The 26,648-nt window shown below is 44.8% G+C and overlaps 1 protein-coding gene across 2 annotated transcripts in view; it reads right to left on the bottom strand.

The window, feature by feature from the left end:
- Window positions 1-26,606, bottom strand: part of SART3 (spliceosome associated factor 3, U4/U6 recycling protein) — a 37,640-nt gene extending 11,034 nt beyond the window's left edge. The window contains exons 1-12 of one of the 2 annotated variants that reach the window (XM_030335922.1): window positions 26,282-26,606; window positions 16,808-16,934; window positions 15,145-15,249; window positions 11,285-11,469; window positions 10,020-10,125; window positions 8,640-8,764; window positions 4,727-4,882; window positions 3,884-4,022; window positions 3,290-3,397; window positions 2,546-2,623; window positions 2,363-2,421; window positions 1,084-1,193 (exon numbers count right to left, since the gene is read on the bottom strand). In XM_030335922.1, the coding sequence (XP_030191782.1) occupies window positions 1,084-1,193; window positions 2,363-2,421; window positions 2,546-2,623; window positions 3,290-3,397; window positions 3,884-4,022; window positions 4,727-4,882; window positions 8,640-8,764; window positions 10,020-10,125; window positions 11,285-11,469; window positions 15,145-15,249; window positions 16,808-16,934; window positions 26,282-26,596 (1,613 nt within the window). In that variant the 5' untranslated portion in view covers window positions 26,597-26,606. The remainder of the gene's footprint in view (window positions 1-1,083; window positions 1,194-2,362; window positions 2,422-2,545; window positions 2,624-3,289; window positions 3,398-3,883; window positions 4,023-4,726; window positions 4,883-8,639; window positions 8,765-10,019; window positions 10,126-11,284; window positions 11,470-15,144; window positions 15,250-16,807; window positions 16,935-26,281) is intronic. The other variant, XM_030335923.1, reaches the window with a different exon arrangement.
- Between the last annotated feature and the right edge of the window lie 42 nt (window positions 26,607-26,648).

The following is a 26,648-nucleotide window of genomic DNA, read 5'->3' as shown; positions in this document are numbered from 1 at the left end:
ATAGACAAATATACGTATTGACACACAATGTTCAAGACACAATGAAATAGAAAAGCCGGTCATATTTTTTACATCTTCCCCCCGTGATAAATATCATTGGTCACATCTTATTTATTTAAAATAGCTTCAGAGATTTATAATGTACGCTATCATTCCATTTTCTTTAAAACAACAACGAAAAAATTACAGAGCACCTGGGTGGCTCAGTCACTTAAGCATTCAACTCTTGATTTAGGCTCAGGCCATGATCTCACAGTCATGGGATCGAGCCCCACATGGGGGTCTGCACTGGGCATGGAACCTGCTTAAGATTCTCCCTCTCCCTGTGCCCCTCCCTAACTCGTGCATGCGCTTCCTCAAAAAAATAAAATAAAAATAATTTTTTTAATGTTTATTTATTTTTGAGAGAGAGAGAGAGAGAGAGAGAGAGAGAATGAGAATGAGAATGAGAATGAGAATGAATGTCAGCGAGGGAGGGGCCGAGAGAGAGGGAGACACAGAATCCGAAGCAGGCGCCAGGCTCTGAGCCGTCAGCACACGGAGCTCAAACCCACAAACCATGAGATCATGACCTAAGCCAAAGTCCAGCGCTTAACCGACTGAGCCACCCAGGTGCCCCTAAAATAAAAATAATTTTTTAAAAATTTAAATCTAAAAAACTCTCAAGGAACATACCCAAACTATTAGCTAACAAGGGTTATGTCCTCTGGGTCTGTCACTACAGAAAATTTGGGGTTTTCTTCTCTTCGTTTTTTAATAGTTTCTACTCTTACATCCAAAGCAAATATAAAAAATAGTTCCCCCCAAAAGTCACATAAAACCTTCATCTCCAAAAATCAAAACAAACCAAAATAACAAACAGAAAGAAACGCACGGCTGTAAGACAAGCCCAAGCATAAAACAGTAGGTTCGGTTCCCTAGCCTCGCCCATTATACACACAGCCCCCAACAAAAGAGAGGCTAATTGGAGTGGGGGGGGACCGGCCTGAGGTAAGGAGCAGGCCCAAGCTGGCAGGAGTCAGCCGGGAGGGAAGACGGGTTACCCCTGACAAGCACCACCAAAAGCACCCCCAGATCAGTTACCTTTCCAGGTTGTAATATTCAAGCCACATGTTGGCATACTTGGCGTTCCCTTTGGTCATGATGCTGTCCCAGAGTTCCCGAGCTTTCTGCATGTTATTGCACAGTCGAGCCTGAAACGCATTAACGGGCTCCATTAGGAAAGATTCAAACCTTACCGACGTTGGCACCCGTAACAAAACACACCTCAAACAGACAGGCTTTAAAAACCCCCCACTAACTGTGCATGTGACGTAACTCCCTGGACATTCCCAGCCACCTTCCATGGCGACGGGCTCGGCTCAACCACGCCAGCCTCTCCAAGGGGACAAGCCTCTAGCTGCCTGCCTAACCTATTTGAGAGCAAAGAGCAGGAGCCCACAGGTACTTACGACAGAACTAGCTGGACAATCGTGTTTTATTTTTATCAAGCTGAACTACGAGTGTTTAATCTGAGGCAATGCGGAGAAAGAAAGACTGCTCTAGGAGGAGGCCCCCTGCTGTGCCACTTGGGCAAGTGAACCTCTCTGTGAACCTGACAGACATCTGTTTCTTTGACCTGACCCCTCTCAGAAAATAAAATGTGGTTCGAATTTCACAATTCTGGAAGTGCCTGGGGGGCTCAGTCGGTTAAGTGTCCGACTGCGGCTCAGGTGGTGATCTCGCGGTTCGTGGGTTCGAGCCCCGCATCGGGCTCTGTGCTGACAGCTTGGAGCCTGGAGCCCGCTTCAGACTCTGTGTCTCCCTCTCTCTCTCTGCCCCTCCCCCGCTCTCTCCCTCTCTTTCTCTCTCTCTCTCAAAAATAAACATAATAAATATACGTTAAAAGAAAAAAAAAGAATTTCACAGTTCTGTGAGCTGATCAAGGGCAGGTTCCGTATCTTCTTGATTCGGGGTCCTTGGTCCAACAGTAACACTCAATTCACTGTGTCCCCTAATTATCCGTCAAACTCCTGTCTCCTACACGAGATGAAAGCCTTAGGAGCACGAGGCAGGTCTATCTCCCCAGCACACAGTGAAACACCTGGCGAACAGTCCACACCCGGTACAGCCTGACGAACAAGGCACTGAGGGACGGAGGCAAGGGGTGCAGAGTGATGGGCGTTCCAATGTCTGCCGCATAGCTTCTTAACTGCGTGCCAGTGTTTTCTCTGAGGTATGAGTGAATGTGCACCGAGCTAGATATGTAACAGAGATCCTTACAGACCCTGGACCATCACCTAAGATTCAGACTCAGCCACATTAACGACACACGCGTCCTTCAAAGCGGGCTGGAACCGACAGGCGTGTCGGAAACATTTACCTCAATCCTAGCCCAGTTCTGCATGATCATGCAGCTTGGATCTCCGCTCTCATTGAAACCTGTAAGAACAGAGTTAGTCAAAATCAGAAATCAATTTAGAGACCCAGAGCCTCTGACTGAGAAGGCACATCCACCAAGAACAGGAGACGAGCGGAAAAGGGAACAGGTCGAAGCCACACTTACGCTCCTCCACCTCCTGCTTCAGATACTCCAAGGCGCGAGTGAACGCAGACCTCAGCTCTTCCAGCTCTTTACTGGAGTCTGTCAGAAATTGCAAAAGAGGTTTGGCTTCGTGAAACCACGTACCATGTCTTTTTTATTTTTTAAATCCCACAGTGCAACTCCTGGGAGCCCGTTGTGCATCTGGCATCAGCTCCTGCCCTCATCACATAGCTGGGGAGAAAGGCTACAACAGCACCCATCACGGACAGCACCACAAAGGTGAGCACAGGGTGCCGTGTGTGGGACCACAGCAGAGGGGGTCTCGCCCAGCTGGGAGAATGGCTGAAGGCCACCTGCATGAGGGCAAGTCAGGGGTTTCTGATGCCTTTTTTTTTTTTTTTTTTTTTTTTTTACGAGAAAAGGGAAGAAGGCAGGGGATCCTACAGAGATTCAAAGATTTAAAAGACATACAGGAGTCCTACCTAAAGAACTATTTAGGATCTATAGAAGGGAGAGAGGAGAGAAATGAGACGAAAGAGGCTGGCAGGAGCCAGAATAAAAGAGAAGGACCTTAACTCTCTTCCTTTACAATTCACAGCAGGACTTGTGAGAAGATTTAAATAGCCAAAATTTCTGGGGGCAAACAGTTACCAGTGGCTGGTCTACATCATCTGCCTAATCATGATGTATCTGGGCAACCTGGGACATCTCAGCAGAAGGTATGTTGAGAAAAAAGAACCGAATCTGACACACAAATTTAAATACCTTGTTTGAAATCAACCCTTCTCCTCAGGTAATCAAGGTACGCCTGCCAAATTTCCACATAATCAGTGGCCTGAATGAAGCCGGCACTCAAAGCTTTCTCGAAGGTCGCTGGAATTGGAAGAAAAAGCCAGGATTTGTTACCAATTCAAAAAGAAGCTAATATAAGTTCTCAAGATTGTTACAAAAACCTCTACTGACTATCAGATACTGTATGACTTACAACAATAATGATAGGATACAACAAAGTGAAGTGAGCTAGAGAGACATGTTCAAAAGAAAAGCTACTACAGGATTTGGACCGTGTTCTAAAAGGGGTAGATTCCACACGATGTCCTACACTAAGAGAATTCCAGGCCAAGTCAGATTGGAGAGAAGACCCAACTTCTTGGAAAATCACAAAGAATGTCAGCATTCTTTGGCTCTGAGAAGACAAAAACACAACCAAGTTATCTCCCACTTAGGGCCTTTTTTGTCACTAACACCCAATATCCCAAACTCAACACCCAGGGAAAGGCTGACCTAATGACTCTGTGACAGCTATCTTTCTGGCTTGGAACAGAAAGTTTAAGAGTCTTCCCACAAAAACATTCGCACCGGAAATCACTTGATGGTCAACTCCGTGTCTTTCCATGGCCAAGAGGTAACGGCTCCACAGGGCAACTGTCCAGGGGCAGTTTCTAACGGCACGATTATGCACAGATAAAACCAAATCCTTTACTTTCAGCTGCCGATCCTACGATGAAGAAGTTCACGGTGAGGAGATAAAATGCTACTGTTACAGGCTTCACCATCCACGAGACCTTTCCAGCACGACCAGCTGACAAAAGAAATTTCCTTAGAAATTCTCGTGACTGGTCTCTTCGACAAAAAAATCGCAAAGGGGAATTGAGGAGAGGGGAGACCAGAGATGAAAACAGCTTTAAGGGATATCAGCCTAGCCGCGTGGATGGACCCAGTTTGCACCCTGACTCAAATCTTTTATACGCACATACTGACGTACTCGCCAGTGAAATGTGACTTCTGGATCTGCTTCGCATGGAAGGGGGGAGAAGGTAAGCACACAGATGGAACTAGACTAGTGCCGTGAGTTAACCGTTGAAGCTGGGTGACGGCACGCCAGGTTCCGCCTTTCCTCATCTATGTGCCAGGTGTACCTTTTCTCCAGAATACAAAGTGAAAAGAAAAACACTGGTGTCGCAAAGCCCTCAACAGGAAAACCGTGCCCATTTTTCCCACAGTTAGCATGATCAGTCTGACAGGACTTGAAACAGCAGAACCTCACGGGTTGGCCAACAGGGCGAAAGGAAGAGGAGGGAAAGGGGAGAGCGCAGAGAGGAGCAGCACGCGGCTGACTCCCGGCGCCCTGGCTGAGTTCCTTCGCATAGACTCTCAATCGGTAAAAAGGAAACGAAGTTAGAACAAGTCAGGTCGTCTTACTAGGTACTGACTGTAGCGGATCCACAAATCTGGGACGAGGCAGTTCTCGACCAGGGCGCGCTCGAAGATCAACTGGACGCGAGCAGGGTCGCCGATTTTCATCTCAAAATCGATGTACGCCTGATATTCAGCCAGTCTGGGTGCCTCTGCTTGCAACTAGGGAAGGCAGGGGAAGCACAATGAAGTCGAAATGAGCTACTCAACACCGGGAGGAAGCACAACACATCTTCATATTAAATCCTGGCAAGACTGGCTACGTCAATCAGAATCACCAATCCCCACCCCGGGTACCTCCGCAATCTGACCGGCAGAGTGAGGTCCGGGGTGCCTCTCCACGGCAGCAGTTACAAAGACTCCATCAACCCTTTCCCGGACCCATCCCTAGGCCACAGGATTTCTGATGACAGCATCCACCAGAAACCAAATGAAGGAGAAACACCTTTGCCAATGACCACGGCTAGCCATCGCTCCAAAACGGAAGTCCCTTCCTTGGCCTACTGAGCGAGGGAGGGCAACCACACTGCAGCACTTCGGTGCCGTGTGGTACTTCAGGTTTCTCACCCCACATACCAGCTCCCGCCGGGACGCAGGCACAGGCAGAAAAGGGAAGACACGAGGCCGAATGCTGACTGCTCCAAAGACCAACAGTCCAAATTCTTTTCAGACAAAAACCTTGTTCAACCTTGCTTTTCAGCCACCCTCTGCTGAAGATCCTAACATCAAACTGGATGAGGATTTCACTAATGACGCTTTGAGAAATACAACCACCTCCAATCATTTACATGTGAAGAAGGGAGACAGAGCACACGCGGGCCAGCAGGAGAGCACGCACGCTCTGAACATAGAAAGATGATGTTGTAGAGGGCCTCGGTTTCTAGTTGTAATGACAAACTAGTTGCCCAGGCAGACTGCCACTGAAAACAACTTAAAATTGCTGGATTAAATATGAAAAACGTCTTGAAAAACATCAGCAAACCGGCAAAGAAACAAGAAATACTAAGAACGAAATCTAAGTGAAGGTTAAGCCTTTGCTGGTATGAGATCTATTAAGGATGTGATCTTCACAATGAGGTGTCATTATTACCCCCTCTTACATTCGAGGCGACCGATACACAAGGCGGCTAAGAACGAAGTCTGAGAGCTAGTAACTGGCAGAGCTAACATTCAAACTCGAGGTAGCCTGGCTCTCAAAGTCTCTGTCCTTACTATGCCACAAGATACCAAAAGCAGAGCCAAGAAGCCCAACTAACCCCCAAAAGGATAAATACAAAGATATCCACCCCTGGACCTCCTGTAATGAAATTACAGGACATCAAACAAAACCAAAGAGATCTTAAAATGGGCCGGAGAAAAAACAAGGATTGGCATCAAAGAAGCTGACTTCTTAACAGCCAACGACAGAAGCAAGACAGGAGACGTAACTGCCAGTCGAGAATTCTACATCCTGAGAAATGAACTTTCAAGGAGACCAAAGTGAAAGACCTTTTCAAATTAAAACTGAGACCATCTGTCACCAGCAAATATCCAGTGCAGGAGACTCTCAAAGGGTGTATCTGAAGCAAAAAAAAAAAAAAAAAAAAAAAAAAAAAAAAGATTCCAGATGAAAGCTCTCTAGGATGCAAGACGGGAAGGGAAAAAGAGCAAAGAAAAACGGGAAATGGACATAAGTGAATGCAGACAGGGTGGGGCTGTATAATGCAAGATTAACAAGGATGCCTCTCAGGTTAAACAAAAAGACAAGAAATACAAGAAAACAAGAGTGTAAATCTGAGGGATGGTAAATGAAGCTGAAAGTATTCTAAGGCCAAGAAAGGTTGAAAAACACCACTTACAGACAATCTTATGGTCAACAAAACAAAAACCAAATACTATGGTCAACACAGAAAATCCAAAAGAATCAATAAATCATTGCTAAGAATTTATAAAGAAAACAGACAAAAATTAATATAGAAGACAAAAATAAATTTAAACAATTTTACAGAAAGACACAGCCTAAATAGCAAAGACCTATAAACCACGTTCAGAGATTGGAAGACTCAAAATTTTAAAGATGTATATTCTTCCCCAAATTGATCTACAGAGAAAATGTAATTCCAACAAAAAAAAAATTCAACAGCTTTTTAAATAAAATTTGAAAAGCTGATTCTATTCAACAGAAGCAGTAAGAAAACAGGGGTGCCTGGGTGGCTCTATCAGTTAAGCGTCCAACTCTTGATTTTGGCTCAGGTCATGATCTCACAGTTTGTGGGAGCCCCGCATCGGGTTTTGTGCTGGCAGTGTGGAGCCTGCTTGGGATTCTCTCTCTCTCTCCCTCTCTCTTTGCCCCTCCCCTGCTCGCACGCTCTGTCTCTCTCTCTCTCAAAATAAACAAATAAACTTAATAAATGAATAACATTTATTTTTTTAAAAAAAAGGGACTAAAGAAAGACAAAACACTCTTGAAGAGGAACAACATGGGTGGGATTCATGTCACCTACGAGCAAAATTTATAAAACTATCAGTATTATGATAGTATAAAATAAACCAGTGGGGCAGAATAGAAAGCCCAGAAACAGATACACAAATGGAGAGCTAATCTATGACAGATGTGGGCCGGCACATCAACGAGGGAAAGATGGAATTATCAAAATTGGTGCTGGAAAACTGGTCTCATATGGAAAAATTAAACTGGACCCCATCTCATGCTATATGCAAAAATCAATTCCATACGAAGATCTAAACATGAAACACACAACCATAAACTTTCAGAAGAAAACGGAGCTAAGAACAGCCATGAGCTTGGAACATGGAGAGATTTCTTAAGCGTAACAAAAGCGCAAACTGTAAGACAAAGGATGATAAATCCAATTAGAGTGAAATTAAGAACCAGTCATCGAAAGATGCCATTAAACACCTTGAAAAGACAAATCACAAACTTGGGGGAAGTTTTTGCGATACATACAACCAAAAGTAAGGATTAAGATCTGAGGTTCCTCCGAATTAATTAAAAAAAACACAAATGAAAGGGAAATGAGTCACAGACTTCAACAGGTACCTCACAAAAAAGGAAACCTGAATGCCAACAGATGTGAAAAAAATGCTCAACTTTAGTAGTAACCAGGGAAATGCGAATTAAAGCTACACCTCAGATCCATCAGAATGGGTAAAATTTGAGTATGTCGATATCCAAGGCTGGTGAGGGCGACGAGAACCCCGAGTTCGCTGAGAACCCCCCACTAGGAGCGTCAGCCGATGACGCGGAAAACAGTCCCGCAGGACGGGACGATCCAGCAATTCCATTCCTAGGTGCACGCTCTGGAGGAACTCTCCTCACACGTGTACCAAGAGATACATCCAAGAACGGTCGGAAACATGCTGCTCCTCCTAGCAAAACACGGGAAAGCGACCCAACTACCTAGGAACACGAGTCAACAAATCGAGGCACACACATACACAACTCGATAGCCGTGGAAACAAATGGACTATACTTATCAACACGGGTACAACCCAAAAACATGGTCGATGAAAGAAAATACACAGCATGATCCCATTATATAAAAGCTCAAAAAACAAGCAAAATGAAACAATACGTTAATCAAAGGTATGTTCGTAGATTGTAAAACTATAAAGAAAAGCGAGGGAATGATTATCACAAAAGTCAGGAAAGTGATTACCTCTCGGGAGAGGGAAGAGGAAGCAATCGGAGAGGGGCACATAGGAGACTTCTAAGGTACTGGCAATGTTCTATTTCTTAACCTGGGTGGTGGGTACATGGACGTTCACTTTATTATTAGGATGTAAACTGCACGTACACATTTATACACTCTACACATTTCACAACAAAACAGATTTTAAAGATACCGCTTTATTTGCAACTATCGATCAGCATAAAGTTTGCAGGGACGCGTTTACCGTAAAAGAGGCCAACACTTACCAGCGCTTCTTCATAGGGTTTGTATTTCTCCAGCTGCTGCAGTGCTTTGTTATAGTTCTGAATTACCGACTCCGGTATTGGGTCTTCTGACCATTCTTCATACTCTGCAAATGTTGCCTCCATATCTATTGAAAGATGGATTCAGCCCCGTAGGTCTTGCCATGGGTTTTATCAACCCAACCAGAGATGAAACCATGAGACTCGGATGTTGCTAGCCCCTCCCACATCAGCGGCCACAACAGCTCTTAGGATCGGATCTTCTACTGGGCCCGGACTTGACCTTAAGATTCTGTCTCAAGGCAACTCCCCAAGCAGCCCTACCAACTAACTAAGCAGTTAATTAAATAATAGCAACACTCACCCACTGCTTCCTATGATCTAATACTCTCCATCCACTAACTCATTTGATCCTCACAACTCTATGGAATAGGTTCTATCGTGATCCCCATTTTGCAGATGAGGAAACGCAAGCAGAGAGTTACATCAAATGGTAGAGCAAGGCCTTGAGCCAGGCAGTAAGGCTCAAGGTCATGTTCTACTCACTGGGCTGTGCCATGTCACAGTGGTACATGAGGGGACACCTACAAGCCACTGAGTTCTAGGCTTTTCTGCGTATCGCCCAAGGATTCAACTGGAAAGCCAGCCATTTTACAAATCTGTCAAATCAAATCCAAATAAACCGTGAAGTAAAAAGAGAAACTATGCCTGGGCTCAAGTAGTTATCCAGAAGTGCCAGGGGTGTGCAACGCGTAACCTGGCCTAGGGAACAAATAAGATGGAAGCACCCAACTCTTCCCATGCCCAGAAAAATCCTCCAGGTGCCGCTCACACTCAATACCAGAGCTTCAAAGGCTTGGCTTACCAAAATATATTTACCCAAAAAGGAAAATCCTTACCAAACCCCCAAGAAATTCAGATGGGAACACTTCCAGTCAACAGTGCTCCTGAACCAAATCACATCCCTCCCCCCGCCCCCGGAAGAATGATAGAAGCCTGTGGAAAATCCCCATTCTGATACCGAAGAGATTACTCCTAAAGAGAAAATGTTCACAATGGAACCCTTACTCAATAAAGCTTCCCCAGAAAATATAGGGGGTCAGCCTCCCTACCCCTTATAGTGACCCCTCCTCTCCACCAACAACGTCTTAACGTAGGAAACCGAGTCAGGAAGTCTGCTGCTGACCCTCAGAATCCTCTTGAGCATTAACAATTCAAGGTATGTTTTTACCAATACACAGTGACACTGTCCAGTGAGAGCAAGAACACCAGCGACATTTGCCTCACAGGATGCTAGGAAAGGACTAATGACAGGACAGACCCCCCAGGCATTTTAAAAACCATGGAGGAAGGGCCGGCTACTGACATGTCGGTTTCTCTTACCAAAGAGTGGGATCGCCAACTGTCGCCGGAAGAGACTGTGGACTTTCTCCAGCTGTGAATCAAAGGTTTGTTCCCGGTCAAAAGGGGAAAGGAAGCCAGCTATGGGCTAAAGAAGCAAATGTGTAGTAAATTACAAACTTTTTGGTTCTTCCTACTTCAAAAAATATTTCAACAAGTTTTTAGTTGAAAGTAAAAAACTGTATCTGACCTCTTAGGCATAAGGTATTGTGACAAACGTTGCAAGGGATTCAAAAATAAACTGGTCTCTGCTACTAAGTGTTTAAGATGGAGTGAAAAGCAAAAAGGAATATAAGAAACGCATATACAGACTATATTCTATACAAATGACTACCACGGGGCCGAATGGAGATATCACAAAAGTATCACTGGTATCGAAGTCCCGTGGCTGGCTTTATTTAAGCTGGTTTTGGAGGCTGCGGTTCGTTATGAAGGGAGGAGATCGGGAAGGACTCCCGGGGGAGCTGGCACCTGGGGTGCATCTGCAGGCTCTCCGGACGTAGCAAGAGAGAAGGAACGGCGTGGGAACAGGGGACGGCAAGCGCCCGAGTGTCGAGGGGGGACTGCGGGCGCAGGGCCCAGCAGGGCTGGGTCAGCCAAAGGCGTCGGCCCTGATGCCTCAGTCGGGGTGAGCTAGAGGCACCGCTGCAGGCTCTTCAATAGGGATGTCACCAAGAAGGGAGAGCGCCACTTTAGTTAATGACCTAACTGCCGGCGGGCTCCGCTAACTGCCAACACTAACTCTGTGCATACACACACACAGGGGAGAGGGGACACTGGGAGGGGCTGTAAAATCCTGTAAATGAGAGTTTAAAAAATCTAATTATGATGGGGTCAGATCTCTTGCAGTTACTATTGGACACGACACATACACACATACATATATATATGTATGTGTATATGTGCACATATATACGTGTTTGTATATATGTGTGTGTGTATATGTGTGTGTATATATATGTGTGTGTGTGTGTGTGTGTTTTAGAGTGACGTGGTTATTCTTGTGTATTCACCTGGAACCAGTAACTGAAATAGTAGTATTTTTTTAAACATCAGGAAAAAATCATAGGGTCATTTGCTTTTCAGTCCAACAAATCATTCTTGCTATTCCACAAAGACTACCGATTTACTTTACCGCCCACCCACTAGGGGACTGGTGTTTTGTTAGCGGTGTTCCTCCAAGACCACTTACAAAGAGCCCCGACTGTTCAAAGGCAAGCACTGGGCCCAGAGACGGGGGCACTCACCCGGGCAGCTTCCACAATCGCACTTTCAAACTCCCGGTAAGCCTCCCAGATGGCGAGTCCTTTGGTCATATGTAAGCCAACCGATGAGAGTGCCCTTTCAAACACAGAGCGGACTTTCTCAAGGCCACCTTTCTGCCCAATCCCACCGACTGAGTACTGGCCGTACTCGAGCCAAATGTTAGGACCTAAGAAGAAGTGTTCTAATCAGTTCAGGATATGAAATACCCAAATATCAAAATTTTTGTTCTGATGCATCGCAAAATAAACGTGCCCACCAAAACAGTACAAATTCATATAAAATGTTAACGGAACATCAACAAGCATCCCAACTTACATATAATGCTAACACTGCAGCTCAAAAAGAAGTGTATCTTAAACCATGTTCCTACTAGGTTTCGATTACCGAGTTTTACTTCATAAACAGAATATGCCAGGAGGTAATATGTAATACGACTGTGATTATCAAGCTTATTTATTAAAACTGAAGGAATCCACTAACAGAGTTTAACGAAAATAGTTACGAGGGGCGCCTGGGTGGCGCAGTCGGTTAAGCGTCCGACTTCAGCCAGGTCACAATCTCACAGTCCGTGAGTTCGAGCCCCGCGTCAGGCTCTGGGCTGATGGCTCAGAGCCTGGAGCCTGTTTCCGATTCTGTGTCTCCCTCTCTCTCTGCCCCTCCCCCGTTCATGCGCTGTCTCTCTCTGTCCCAAAAATAAATAAACGTTGAAAAAAAAAAATTTAAAAAAAAAAAAAAAAAAAAAAAATAGTTACGAATCTGAGTCAACTTTCAGAAAGATTGCAAAGCCCAGAATTTTTTAACTTCTGAACACTGATTCCTTTTTTTTTTTTTTTTTTTCAACGTTTATTTATTTTTGGGACAGAGAGAGACAGAGCATGAACGGGGGAGGGGCAGAGAGAGAGGGAGACACAGAATCGGAAACAGGCTCCAGGCTCCGAGCCATCAGCCCAGAGCCGGACGCGGGGCTCGAACTCACGGACCGCGAGATCGTGACCTGGCTGAAGTCGGACGCTTAACCGACTGCGCCACCCAGGCGCCCCCACTGATTCCTTTTTAAACCTACTGTTTGAAGTGAAAGAACAAATTAAAAGCACCAATCCTGTCACCAGAAGTCTGTATTTTAAGTCTCCAGGTATAATGATGTTTACACAGCAACAACAGAAAAGACCTGGTGGCCCTGGGTTTTTTTCCCACTTTCTTTTTACACTTTTCATATACTCACCCCTGCTGCTTTTAAGAGCAGACTGATGAACTAAACTCTTCAGAAAGGCAGTGATTCTTATGGCACACATTTTGCCTACTAAGTCACTTTTCAAAGACCTGAAAATAATTTCACGGGCCTGTGCTAACTAACCTTGTAAAATAAAAACACTTAAAAAATAAAGAAGCCTATATGAGAATTACTGTACGTTTTCCCAAGGCTTGCTTTTTCACTGAAACGGGTTTATTTCAAAGACCTTAGCCAAAGTTCGTCAGCTACTCTGTTTTAGTTCATCAGTACCGAGCTTCCATACAGGCTGCAAAAGAAAAAAGGAAAAGAGGGGCGCCCAGCTGACTCCATCAGAAGAGCATGTGACTCTTGATCCTGGGGTTATGAGTTTGAGCCCCACGTGGGGTGTAGACATCACTTTAAAAAATGAAATCTTAAAAAAAAAGAAAAACAAAGGAAAAGAGCAGCTCTTGGAGCAGAAACCCTTGGTGATGGTTGAGTCATGTCTACAGATGGTCTATGAAACAGCTCATCCTCCGAAGAGAAGGGAAGAGAAGGGAATTTTCAATGGATTACCTCACAACTCCTTCCAATATTTAAACAATCTAAAAAGGTGTAAAAATTATGAGTAGTATTTTAAACTCAGAAAACCCAAGGGTACAGGGTCCACAATAATTACGAGAAGCAAATAATGAGTCATTGGACTCCAGGTTCCAAAGCAGGACATGAAGTCCCTGCACGAGGCCTTCTCCAAAGACCAAGGAACCCGATTTTCAAAATCATCAAAGAGCCAAAGGGCCACAGGCATACTCTGTAACTGGCGCACTGAACGCCTCCCAGATGGTCTGAAATCGGAGTACATGCATCTTCAAATGTGCAAAACACAATTAAAAACTAAGAAGCAGACCAAAGTGGCTTCATAGTGGTTTCTGAACATTCACAAAACATGTGACACAACTTCCACGTTCTAAAGCTCCTGAAAACAACAAAAAAGCCCTGTGGGTCCCCATTCAAAACTACTTTGAGACACATAATCTGGGGCACCTGGGTGGCTCAGTCGGTGGGGGGTCCCACTTCGGCTCAGGTAATGATCTCACAGTTCGGGAGTTCGAGCCCCACATCCGGCTCGCTGCTGTTAGCACCGAGCCCCCTTCAGATCCTCTGTTCTCCCCTCTCGGCCTCTCGCCCACTTGCTCTCTCTCAAAAATAACTAAAACATTAAAAAAAGAGAGAGAGACAGAGAGACAGACATAATCTAAGAAGCACAGTTATCCAGCTTCCTGAACCCCAGCAGCCCTGAAGCAGTTGGGGAAAAGGAAGGCGCGCTGACTTCAGCACTAAGTGGCAGTGGAGGCCGGACAGCCGGAATGACTAGAAACCATAAAGGACCTAAAAACATCACAGTCTGGGCAGAGACAAAAGATCCCTGGAGAAAAAGAACCGGTGCTGTTAAGGACGACTCTGAGACCTTAGCAAAGGGGTAACAGGATCATCAGAAAACATGGGACCACCATGCCTTACGAACTGTCAAGAGATTCTAAGAAGCCACAGGGGCAGCATCAGAACAGAGACACAAGTATAGCTTCTAGAAGTGCATACGGTATAATTTCATATTCCCCAAACACCTGTAATTTTCAGTATCCAGATTATAAAAACTAAAAATCGATCAATTCTTTTTGGCTGGTAAAAAGGTACATGAAAGGTCCTCTCCCTCAGGGCAGTCTATAGCCCAGACACCCACGCTTCTCACAAGGGGAGATGCCCACGGCGGGAAGTGGGGAAAATCACACATGGAAGAAAGATGTTTAATTTAAAAGAGGGAAAGGTGGGGGCGCCGGGGTGGCTCAGTCAGTTGGGTGACTTGACTTTGGCTCGGGTCACGATCTCGCAGTTCATGAGTTCAAGCCCCGCATCGGGCTCTGCGCTGTCAGCATGGAGCCAACTTGGGATCCTGCCTCTGCTCCCATTGGGGTTCTCTCTCTCATGCACACGCACTCTCTCTCTCTCAAAATAAATAAAAACGTAAAAAATTAAAAAAATGGGGGCACCTGGGTGGCTTAGTCGGTTAAGCATTTGACTTCAGCCTAGGTCATGATCTTGCTGTTCCTGAGTTCGAGCCCCACGTCGGGCTCTGTGCCGACAGCTCAGAGCCTGGAGCCTGCTTTGCTTTCTGTGTCTCCCTCTCTCTCTCTACCCCTTCCCGACTCGTGCGCGAGTGCACACCCTCTCTCTCTCTCTCTCAAAAGTAAATAAACCTTAAAAAACAATTTTAATAAATAAACAATAAATAAGTAAATAAATAAAATATTCTGTCCAAAACAATCCAAACAACCCATTCAACGTGTAAAAGTCATCTGGAAATACCACGTAAGTTCTCCCCGCCAGAAAAGTGCTAGGCGTAACTATATTCATTATCTTGCTAGAAATATTTCTTCCACTTGAATTTGAAAACCAAATATCCTCAAATGACAACCACAGACAATGAGAACGATGAGCAAACTCCAATCCTTCTAACTGCTAGACTAAGGCTCTCCTTCCTGAGCAGTGACACCTCACAGTACGGTCCAGGGCAGGAGAGGCCGCCGCTGGGCGACGCTGCAGATGCCTCGAAGAAGCGCACGGGGAACTTACAGATGTAATCCTTCACAGCTTTCTCAAAGAGGTCGTACACGTGCTCTCTGTCCAGGCCGTCCAGAGCCATGCTGATCTCGTCATGCAGCCATTCCAGCCAGAGCTCTGCAAGACAACAGCACCTCCTGCGTCACCATCTCCTTCACCAAAGGGCAGGACGAAAGCAGGGACTTTACTGCCAGTCACGGGCACACAAACATCTCACCCATCTTATACAGCCTGGTACAGTTCGCAGAAATTCCATTCTTAAAGCCTGTACCAAGCACATAGAAGGTTTATGCTTCCAAATCAAATAATTAGAAACATAATATCCTACACCTGTTGGGCATTTTATACTCTGCAAAGTACTTACATATATTTCCCATTTAATCTTTGTCAAAATTCTGTAGGTGACAGTAATAATAATTAATAAAAATGGCATCTAAGCATTGACAACACACTAAGGTATCTGTTAAGTGTTGTGCACAGAACACCTCTTCCAACCCATGTACTATAAGGCAGAAACTATTATCAGCCCCATTTTACTGCTGGGAAAACTGAGTCTTAAAACGTTTACATAATTCACTTAAGGTCACCCAGCAGTAAGACGTACAGCCAGGAATGAACCTCGGTGATCTGATTTCAGTTTCCATACTTGGCAGTTATGCTTTCGGGGCAGGGAGAGCTGGATCTGGGACCAGAGTTTTCCAACTCCTCCCTAAAATATCCGTTACGAACACTCATGAAGACTGAACCACAAAGATGCACAGTTTAGTTATGTTTCAAATAAGCAAGTAAGTATAAATAACCTAAATGCCCAACGATCCTGTAACAAACAAGGTATAAAACATTTACATTAAAAACTGTTTAGGGGCGCCTGGGTGGCGCAGTCGGTTAAACGTCCGACTTCAGCCAGGTCATGATCTCGCGGTCCGTGGGTTCGAGCCCCGCGTCAGGCTCTGGGCTGATGGCTCAGAGCCTGGAGCCTGTTTCCGATTCTGTGTCTCCCTCTCTCTCTGCCCCTCCCCCGTTCATGCTCTGTCTCTCTCTGTCCCAAAAATAAATAAACGTTGAAAAAAAAAAATTAAAAAAAAAAAAAAAAAAACTGTTTATAATGGGTGGCTGGGTGACTCAGTCGGTTACACATCAGACTCTTGATTTCAGCTGAGATCATAATCTCACGGTTCGGTTCGTGAGTTCAAGCCTCACATCGGGCTCTGTGCTGTCAGCTTGGGATTTCCCTCCCCTCTCTCTCTGCCCCTCCCCTGCTCACACTACCTCAAAATAAATAAATAAAATTTTTAAAACTGTTTATAAAAGTTTAATTGTAATACATTTACAATTATCTAGTTCTGAGAGAATGGATTAAGTACACAAATACTGGAATGGGAAACACAAAGATGCAGGAAAAGTTTAATTACATAAAGTTTTCATCGTGATATAGGATTAAAAAAAAAACAACTCAGGATCCGAAACGTGGGTCACTATTACACGATCACGACTACGTTTTGAAAAAAACAACAAGATGAGAAACTAGAAATCCCTGACACTGGCTGATGGGCTTTCTTCTTTCCACTTTATTTGTATGTTCCAAATGTTCTGTAAGGCACACATCCCACTGAAACAAGAATGTGTATCCTGCACTTCCGTTTTTATCAAAGCAGCCTGACCGCTGAAGCATTACCTTCAGTCAAAGGAAAGATCTCACTCATCTTCTGGCGAGCCATCCTCACTTTGCTGAGCTCGCCTTCCAGCCGGAGCAGCCGGATCAGGTCCACGTGGCAGTTGTAGTCATAGACGTTGATAGAGAGCTAAAAGGAGAACAACACAAGGTGAAATTTAATACGCCATCATCAAAATAACTTAGCATTCTTCACCACTGGTTAGGAGGCACATGTCTGCTTACAGACAAAATGGGCCATCTGGGAGAGCCAAGGAAACAACAATGTAACATTTACCCCCAGGAAGAGGAAGAAAAATCAATGAATGAGGCTTTCTCTAATCAACACAAAGCTCTCCCAATCTGTTACAGTCCCTATCAGAAAGCAGTTGGGTTCTCTCTGAAACACAGGAACATTCTGATGAAACGAATAAATAAATACCAAGTGTGACCTTAGGCAACTTATTAATTCTTCTAAGCCTCCAGTGTTTCACCTGTAAAACAGGGACACCACTAAGGTCTAGTCCATAAAGTTCTTGCAAGGATTTTACTGTCTTTATTTTAATTTTTTTTTTTTAAGTAATCTCTACACCCAACATGGGGCTCAAACTCACAACCCTGAGATTAAGAGTCAACTGAGGGGCGCCTGGGTGGCGCAGTCGGTTAAGCGTCCGACTTCAGCCGGGTCACGATCTCGCGGTCCATGAGTTTGAGCCCCGCGTCAGGCTCTGTGCTGACGGCTCAGAGCCTGGAGCCTGTTTCCGGTTCTGTGTCTCCCTCTCTCTCTGCCCCTCCCCCATTCATGCTCTGTCTCTCTCTGTCCCAAAAATAAATAAACGTTGAAAAAAAAAAATTTAAAAAAAAAAAAAAAAAGAATCAACTGAGCCAGCCAGGTGCCCCTCTTGCAAGGATTTTAAAAGGTGCTTCATAACATGGTTTAGCACATGCCAGGTATGTAGGTTAAGAGCTCTTTTACTAAACAAACAAAAACACCTACTGCGAAATGAAAATGAAATGAAAATCCCTACTGCGAGGAACAAGAATGGCAACACCTGTTGAAGCTGAGTGACAGGTACATAGAGACTTGTTTTTATATTTGAAACTTTTCAAACTCAAAGTTAAAACAAATCAAAATCGCTTAAATAGCTATCAGACATCTGAGACCACAGCAAACTAAAAGAATTTGCCGCTAGCAGACTGACTCTTAAGGATAACAAAAGGAAATGATAAATCTTGGAGCACCAGGAAGGGAGAGAGAACAGAAAGTATAGAAATACGAGCAAGTATCAGGAAAGGTGCTTCCCATGAGTTTTCTAAATTGTATGTGATAACTGAAACAAAACTTTCAAGGCCATCTGATACCCAAAACAATGATATTTAAAAGTAGGGATGGTAAAGGGACTTAAATGGAAAGATTTCCACATTTCACTCATTGGTAGAACAAACACCATGTAAGTTAAATACACTGTAATACCCAAGGCAACCACCAAGAAACTATACAAAGCAATATACTAAAAATCACTGCAAATAAATCAAGATGGGATATTAAAAGATGTTCAAGTAACTCACAGGAAGGCAAGAATAAAGATACAAAAAAACAAAGGAAACAAACAAAATAATAAAATGCCAGGCATTAGACCTAACATATCAACACCTATTTTAATGTTTATGGTCTCAATATACTAATTAATAAGGCAAAGAATGCAGAGCAGATAAAAACACAACCCTTGTAAGAAACTCACTTCAAATTCAAGGACATAGGCAGGCTGAAAGGAAAAGGATGGAAAAAGATATACCATGTAAACATTAGTCCAAAAAAAGCAGAAGTGGCTATGTTAATATCACATAAAGCGGACTTTAGAGAAAATTAGGAAGGATAAAAACGGACACTACAGGGGCACCTGGCTGGCTCAGTCAGTGGAGTGTATGACTCTTGCTTTGGGCTCAGGTCATGATCCCAGCGTTGTGGGTTAGCGCATTAGCTTGGCACAGAGCCTGTTTAAGATCTCCCCTCCCCCTCCCCACCTCTGCCCCTCTCACCAGCTCACACATGCTTTCTCTCTCTCAAATTTAAAACAAAAAGGGGGGGGGGGATTACGTAATGATAAAAGGATCAACCCACCAGGAAGATCACAAACAACAGATCCTTCAAAACAGATTAAGCAAGACTGAGCTAAGAGACACGACCACAGTTATAATGGGGACTTCAACATTCTCCACTTCAGCAACTAAAAGTAGTCTTGGACAGATAATCAGCAAGGACACAGAACTCAGTATCATCAACCAACATGATCTAATCAACATATATAGAACACTCCATCCAAGAGCAACAGAATACACTTTTTTTCCCTCAAGGGCCCATGGAACATTCACTGAGACTAAATCACAGGCCATAAAACAAACCTCAACAAATTTTCAAAAACTGAAATCATATACAGTATGTTTTCTGATGACAATAGAATTAAATCAAAAATCAGTAAAAATGGGGAAATCTTTAAACATTTGGAAACAAAGTGATATACTTCTAAATAACCTATGGATCAAAGAGGAAGTACCGAGGAAAACAAAAATACACACTACTGAATGAAAATGAAAATACAATAAATTAAGGATACAGCCAACACAGTGTGGAGAGGAACACTTAACCGAACTAAACTCAATGTATAAAAAGAATTATATGCCATGACTAAACAATTTGTTCCAGGAATTCAAGGCTAGTTCAATCTTTGAAAATCAATCAGGGGCGCCTGGGTGGCGCAGTCGGTTAAGCGTCCGACTTCAGCCAGGTCATGATCTCACGGTCCGTGGGTTCGAGCCCCGCGTCAGGCTCTGGGCTGATGGCTCAGAGCCTGGAGCCTGTTTCCGATTCTGTGTCTCCCTCTCTCTCTGCCCCTCCCCCGTTCATGCTCTGTCTCTCTCTGTCCCAAAAATAAATAAACGTTGAAAATCAATCACCGTAATCCACTAAATCAACAGGCTAAACAAAAATCATGATATCCACTGACACAGAAAATGCAATTGACAAAATCCAACAACCATTTACAATAAAAACTCTCAGCAAGTTGGCCCGCATTAAAATTTAAACTTTTTGCTCTATAAAAGACTCCATCAAGAGGATGCAAAGACAAGCTATAGACTTCAAAAAAAAAAAAAAAATGTACAAACCACATATGTAATAAAGGACTAGTATCTAAAAGCTAGAACTCTAGGGATGCCTGGGTGGCTCAGTTGGTTAAGCATCTGACTCGTGACTTCAGCTCAGGTCACGATCTCATAGTTCATGAGTTCAAGCCCCACATCAGGCTCAGTGCTGACGGTGCAGAGCCTGTTTGGGAATTCTCTCTCCTCTCTCTGCCCCATTCTCTCTCTCAAAATAAATAAATAAACTTAAAAAAAATATATATATATATATAGCTCTAAACTCGACAATAAAGGGGCGCCTGGGTGGCTCAGTCAGTTGAGCATCTGACTCTTGATTTGGGCTCAGTTCACAATCTCATAGTTGGTGAGTTCAAGCCCTGCGTTGGGCTCTGTGCTGACAGGGCAGAGCCTGCTAAGGATTCTCTCTCTCTCCTTCTCTCTCTGCCCCTCCCCACTCACATGTGTGCTCTCCCTCTCTCATGTAAATAAACTTAAAGTAAATTCAACAGTAAAAAACAAATAATCCAATTAAAAAATGGGTAAAAGACATGAACCAACACGTATATCCAAAGAGGACACACAGATCGCAAGTAAGTCCACATGAACAGTCAAGATCATTAACTATCAGGGAAATGTAAGGTAAAACCACAATGAAACATTACACACCTAACAGAGTGACTAAAATAAAAAACGACAACACCAAATGCTGGAGAAGATGCAAAAAACAAAAACAAACAAAAACAAAAAACCAAATGGATCACTCACACATTGCTGCTGGGAAGGTAACACGTATACAGCAGCTTTGGAAAACAGCTGGGCTGTTCCTCATAAAATTCAACACACAATTACTTTATCATCCAGCAAGTGCACCGTGGGTATTTCTCCACAGAAACAAAACCCATGGTCACACAAAACCTGTTCCTAACAGCTTTATTCCTATTAGCCCAAACTGGAAACAACCCAGATGTCCTTCAATGGTGAATGGCTAAAGTCACCATGGTGCACCCACACTGTGGAATACTTTTCAGCCAGAAAAAGGAAGTGAATATACACCCCACTCAGATGAATTTTAAGGGAATTATGCTGAATAAGAAAAGCTAATCCAAAAAGATTACATACTATATGATTCCATTTATATAACATCCCTGAAATGACAAAATTATAGAAACAGAGAACAGACAGTGATGGCCAGAGGTCAGGAACTATAGCTATAAAAAAACCAGAAGGACCCCTGTTGTGACAGAACTGATCTGTGTCAACTGTGTCAACGTCAACATGTGGGTAGTGACATCATATGTAGTTTTAAGATTACCACTGGGAGAAACTGGTAAAGGGTACACAGGAGCTCTGTATTATTTCTTACAACTGCAGGGAAGTCTACGACTAGCTCAAAATGAAAATTTAACTTTCTAAAAAAGCTTTTATAGGAGGTTGGGGTATGGGGTTACCTTAGGTCTATACAAAAACACTAGTGTCTACTTTTCCAACACCTGCCACAGCGTTTCAGCAATAAATATTTCCCTCTCCTTCATTCAACTAACACTCTGAAGGTATACTCAATAATCTAGATACTAGCTGATACATTAAAATACGCATGGAAGGACTCATCTCACCAGGTTGCAAGTCGCAGCAGAGTCAGACCGTGGAATTGACACGGGATTGACAAACTGACCAACAGAACAAAAGAGAACACCCAACATCAGACCCACACAGACAGAAAACCTATGACAAAGTGGCACTCATTGCATCCATTAAAATGAATTCATGACCCATAACCATGACCCCAGTTTGAAAAACACTGACTCAGAGAAATTCTTTTTTTTTTAAATTTTTTTTTAGCATTTATTCATTTTTTGAGAGGCAGAGAGAGACAGTATGAGCTGGGAAAGCACAGAGAGAGAGGGAAACACAGAATCCGAAGCAGGCTCCAGGCTCTGAGCTGTCAGCACAGACCCCGACACGGGGCTCAAACTCCCTAACAGTGAGATCACGACCTGAGCCGAAGTCGGACACTTAACCAACGGAGCCACCCAGGTGCCCCATAGAAATTCTTAAACATGGTGGATAATAGCATGTTTCAACAGTAACAATGTACCTTGTGGCTGGTTGGTAATAGGACAAAAGAAAAAAAACTGTAAGCAATCCAAATGCCAGAAGAACTGATAAATTGTGGGATACTCGCCCAATGTTATGCTAAATATACAGTAGTCAAAATGAATTAAGTGCAGCTACAAGCAACACAGATGAATGTTAGAAACACAATGCTGGGGCGCCTGGGTGGCTCAGTCGGTTAAGCGTCCGACTTCGGCTCCGGTCACGATCTTGCGGTCCGTGAGTTCAAGCCCCGTGTCGGGCTCTGGGCTGACCACTCAAAGCTTGGAGCCTGTTTCAGATTCTGTGTCTCCCTCTCTCTCTGACCCTCCCCCGTTCATGCTCTGTCTCTCTCTGTCTCAAAAATAAATAAACGTTAAAAAAAAATTAAAAAAAAAAAAAAGAAACACGATGCTGAGTGGAAAGCAGTCCCAAAAGATTACATACAGCATGGTATATTTTTTAAAAGCTCATCAATGAACAAAAGTGGACAACAGATTACTTAGGAATGCATATGTGGGAAATAAAATTACACGTTTTAAGGGAAAAGGGAGCACAGCAGATTCAAGAAAGTAGTTACCCGGGTTTTGGGAGGAGAGGCAGGGCAATGGAATAGGGGAAAGACCCATCGGTACCTGCAACAACACTGCTGAAGTTCTAACTCTTCGACCACGTGCTGGGTAAGCAGTAGTCATTTACCACCCTTTGTAACTTACAGATGTGAACTGCTCTGCATGTATCAAATTACATGCAAAAGGACAACAAAGGCTCAATAACAGGTAAGACTATGACCTATACTTTTTTTTTAAATCCTAAGACTTTTAGCAATGTTCTCCTGCTCATGATATCTAAAAGTTAACAAGCGGAGCCCATCCCAAGATCCAACATGAAGAGCTGAAAAAGGACTGGACTAGGTCAGGACCCAAGTGTTCTGATCTCCCCTGGCTCTCCTCCTTTGTACCAGGAAGGCGCTGGAGTGAACCTCTGCTTGCCACGCGGGCTGTCATGACACGCTGATGTTTCAAAATGGACTGTCAAGTGTGCACTCAAGTGACACTAACTAAAGAAGTGAAGTTTGTGCAAAATGTACTTTCCTTGTTAAAGAAGGGGCAAAAGCTCTCCCTGTCACCCACCGCTCTCAACTCACCTGGGTCTGAGAGTAGTTTTGGAGCACGAAGAGCAGTGGGACAGTCCTTGTCAGTCATCGTGAGTAATGTCTGTCTATACAAGCGTCCCTTACCTGCATATCACATGGAGGTCAGAAAGAATAAGTCAATGAAGTAGAGAAACGGCCTCTAAGGTGGTCTTTGGTCCAAATTTCTGATTTTTAGGCCCAAACAATGAAGATACTATACATGAACAGGCGTTCCAAAAGTACGTGTTTGAAATGCATACTGAGGATGCATTTAAGAGATATTTCCACAGAGTTCACTTGGCATCGACGAATGAGCACATACACAGGTCTATTCTGGTCTCAGAGCCTCATTAACGACAAAGGATGCTTTGAAGAAAGAGGCGGCTTAGCCAACGCAGAAAATGATGTGTTGATTTCCTGACTCCCTAGAGGCACAACCTGGAATAGGGGTGGAGAAGTAACAAAAGGCCTGGTCCAAGAGACACAACCACTGCAATCATGGGGAGGGCAAGGAAACAACAGAGCAGGCCTCGGCACAGCACCTACTATGCGTCAAATGTGCCACGAACTTTCTTTTTTTTTTTTTTTTTTTTTTTTTTTAAATTTTTTTCTTTCAACGTTTATTTATTTTTGGGACAGAGAGAGACAGAGCACGAACGGGGGAGGGGCAGAGAGAGAGGGAGACACAGAATCGGAAACAGGCTCCAGGCTCTGAGCCATCAGCCCAGAGCCCGACGCGGGGCTCGAACTCACGGACCGCGAGATCGTGACCTGGCTGAAGTCGGACGCTTAACCGACTGCGCCACCCAGGCGCCCCATGCCACGAACTTTCAAAGCAGCAGGTCACTTAAGCTCCACGACAGCCCTGTGAGGTTGGCACCTCGTTTTAACCACCTGGGCCACGGAGGGACCAGCGAGTTGGAGTAACCGATAGGGCACCACTTTTCGTTTCAGGGCACAAACACAGGTAATGGGAAACCCTTGCTTTTGTTACACAGATACCACAACTTGAAGCTTTCATAAACTACACTCAGGGATGAGCACTGGACTTCGCAAATATGACCAGGTTGAGTTTTTCACAGGCCTGTCTAGAAGTTATTCCGTGGCAGCAGGAACTAGAGGTTATGGGATTAGGAGGAGGTGGGAGAAAGGTTTGGAAAAATGGGAAAAATCAATCCCTCGACCCCATGACAAAGAGTCTGATAAAGCTAAGAGGCTCTTCAATTCACATCACTTGCCAGATCCCATCCTGTGTGGTCCCCTTCCGAACTCCATCCCGCCCTCTGTGGCCTGAGGTGGGGCAGGCAACGAGGGGACACCAGTAGCCAGGACACCTCTGCTCTGACCCATCCTCCTCTCTAGCTAGATGCTTCTCCTCATCAAGGATTTAATCTTTCTGCTTCCAATCCTGTCCTTTCTGCTAAAACCAATAATCCTATTTCCCCTGCCTCACAGAAGAGTAAGATCTGAGTGAGCTAATGGCTCGCTGAAAAGCTGAAGGCTAGAAATCAGGACAGACTTCCATCAGGACAGGGACATAGCCTGGCATTTTCTCAACACATGAAAGACTGAACAAACACCAGCATGCTTATTTATAAAAAGCGAACAGGGAACCACTTTCCTACACCCACTGGTTCCTTTGACGTTCAGACGTGATGATGAATGGAACGAGCGATACCAACGGACATCATTACTATCTCACAACAAAAGTATCACTGCCGGAGAGGCCATCCTAAGGAATCTCACACCCAACAAGGTTGAGTAACCTAGGTTAACAACTTCCCATCACTGATTTCATACAGATGTGGCATCGGGGCCGCAGACAACCCGGTTAAATTCAAATCCCCTTGTGAGTGACTTTGAGCAAATCGTTTCATTCTTCACTGAGCCTGTTTCCTCTTCACTAAAATGACAATGTGCTTGATTTCTGTTTGCCCTTCCAATTCTACTCCACCTTCTCCTCCCTGTCCTTTGCCCTCCCGTGTGTACCATATCCATGGGGTCTCTGGCTCTCTTGCTTCCAGCAGGGTTCGCCAGCCAAAGGCACCAGCAGATGTTTGGAGAGAGGAAGAGAGGTCAGGGTATTCCTTCCCCCACCCCAATCCCTGATGGGAAACTACAGCTGCGCGCCCTGACTAAAGGTGTCTCACCTGTTCTCAGGTGCCCTCTCCACACGACTATTCAGAAAACTGGTCACAGTTTTCCCGCCTCATCTCTTCAGGCCTAATGGTGGTCACAAGGTCCTGCTGTTAAGGAGCCCCGAGGTACTGAACCTTCACGCCTGGTTTCTCAGCTCACGCTTTTTTCTCAGCTCACATTAGCCCCTTTATTGTCCTTTTCTCAAATTATCCTAATTCGAGTGTGCCACCTATTTCCTGCTGGGACCCTGGATCACACAGAAGTTACAAATTAGGGATCACGTTACCATTAGGTGCCAGGCACTGGGCCTTTAATTACTGTTATGAGAACTACATGATGCAGGAGTTGTTCCTCCCAATTTGCAGATGAGAAAGCACAGGCTCAAACAAGTTAAGAAATCTGTCTAGGCACACGTAAGCATGGAAGGGCTACAACTGGGACCTCAGCCTCCAGCCGCTGAAACCTCTACCTTCCCGTTTCTATTATCGCCGTCCCGCTGGTTACTTTGTCTATCGTACTGCAGTTCATCATTATGGTCATTCCTACCGGAAAAAAAAAAAAAAAAGAAGAAAGAAAGAAAGAAAGAAAAAGCCACTCTCTTATGAATAACATTTTATTGCTACTGCAGACCATACTTTAACGGGTGGTTCAGAGTGGGAGCTCTGGAGTCGTTTCAAAGTTCAAGGCCTGGCCGCCACTTGCAGAAGTGTAATCTGCAACAAGATAATTCCCTCCACGAGGAGCCTCAATCCCCTCCGGGAAAACGGGGAATAACACTACTTCCTTCACTAGGTCGCTGCGAAAGTTCAAGGGGACGACACTCGCAAAGCACCCGGCAAGCAGGAAGCGCCCAAACGATGGGAGCTGCGGTGATTAATAGCGGTTTTGCGGCCTTGGGAGCTTTAATTACCGCCGGGGGCCGGGCACCGGGGAGAAGGGCCGGCGCTTGGGAACCACAGGGAAGGAGCCCGCCGCCCCAGCCACGGACACACCTGCTCCTCCAGCCGCTCGATCTCCAGCTGGTTCTTCTCCTCCTCTTCGTCGTACTCCCACTCGTACTCCCCGGGGGAGCTCTCCGCGGAGGAAGCCATGGCGTACTCCTCGTCCCCATCGCTCTCACTCACGCCTTCCTCCTGCTGGTCCCACCCCGGCCCCATGGCCTTGTACGTCGCAGCGGCCACGGCCCGCGACAACACCTTCCTCCTCGTTCTAGCCGCCTTAACCTCATCTTCCTCGCCCTCCGCGGTGGGCCCGGCCTTGGGCTCGGCCTCCGCTTCCGAAGCCGATGTTGCGGCCGCCGTCGCCATCTTGCGCTTCCAGTGACTCTCGGGTCTTCTCTCGGCGGCCGAGGACCCGCGA

The sequence above is a fragment of the Lynx canadensis genome, chromosome D3 (assembly GCF_007474595.2).
Source record: "Lynx canadensis isolate LIC74 chromosome D3, mLynCan4.pri.v2, whole genome shotgun sequence".
NCBI classification, from domain to species: Eukaryota; Metazoa; Chordata; class Mammalia; order Carnivora; family Felidae; genus Lynx; species Lynx canadensis.
The sequence above is the reverse complement of the archived record's forward strand: the minus strand, read 5'-3'. Positions and strand labels throughout refer to the sequence as shown.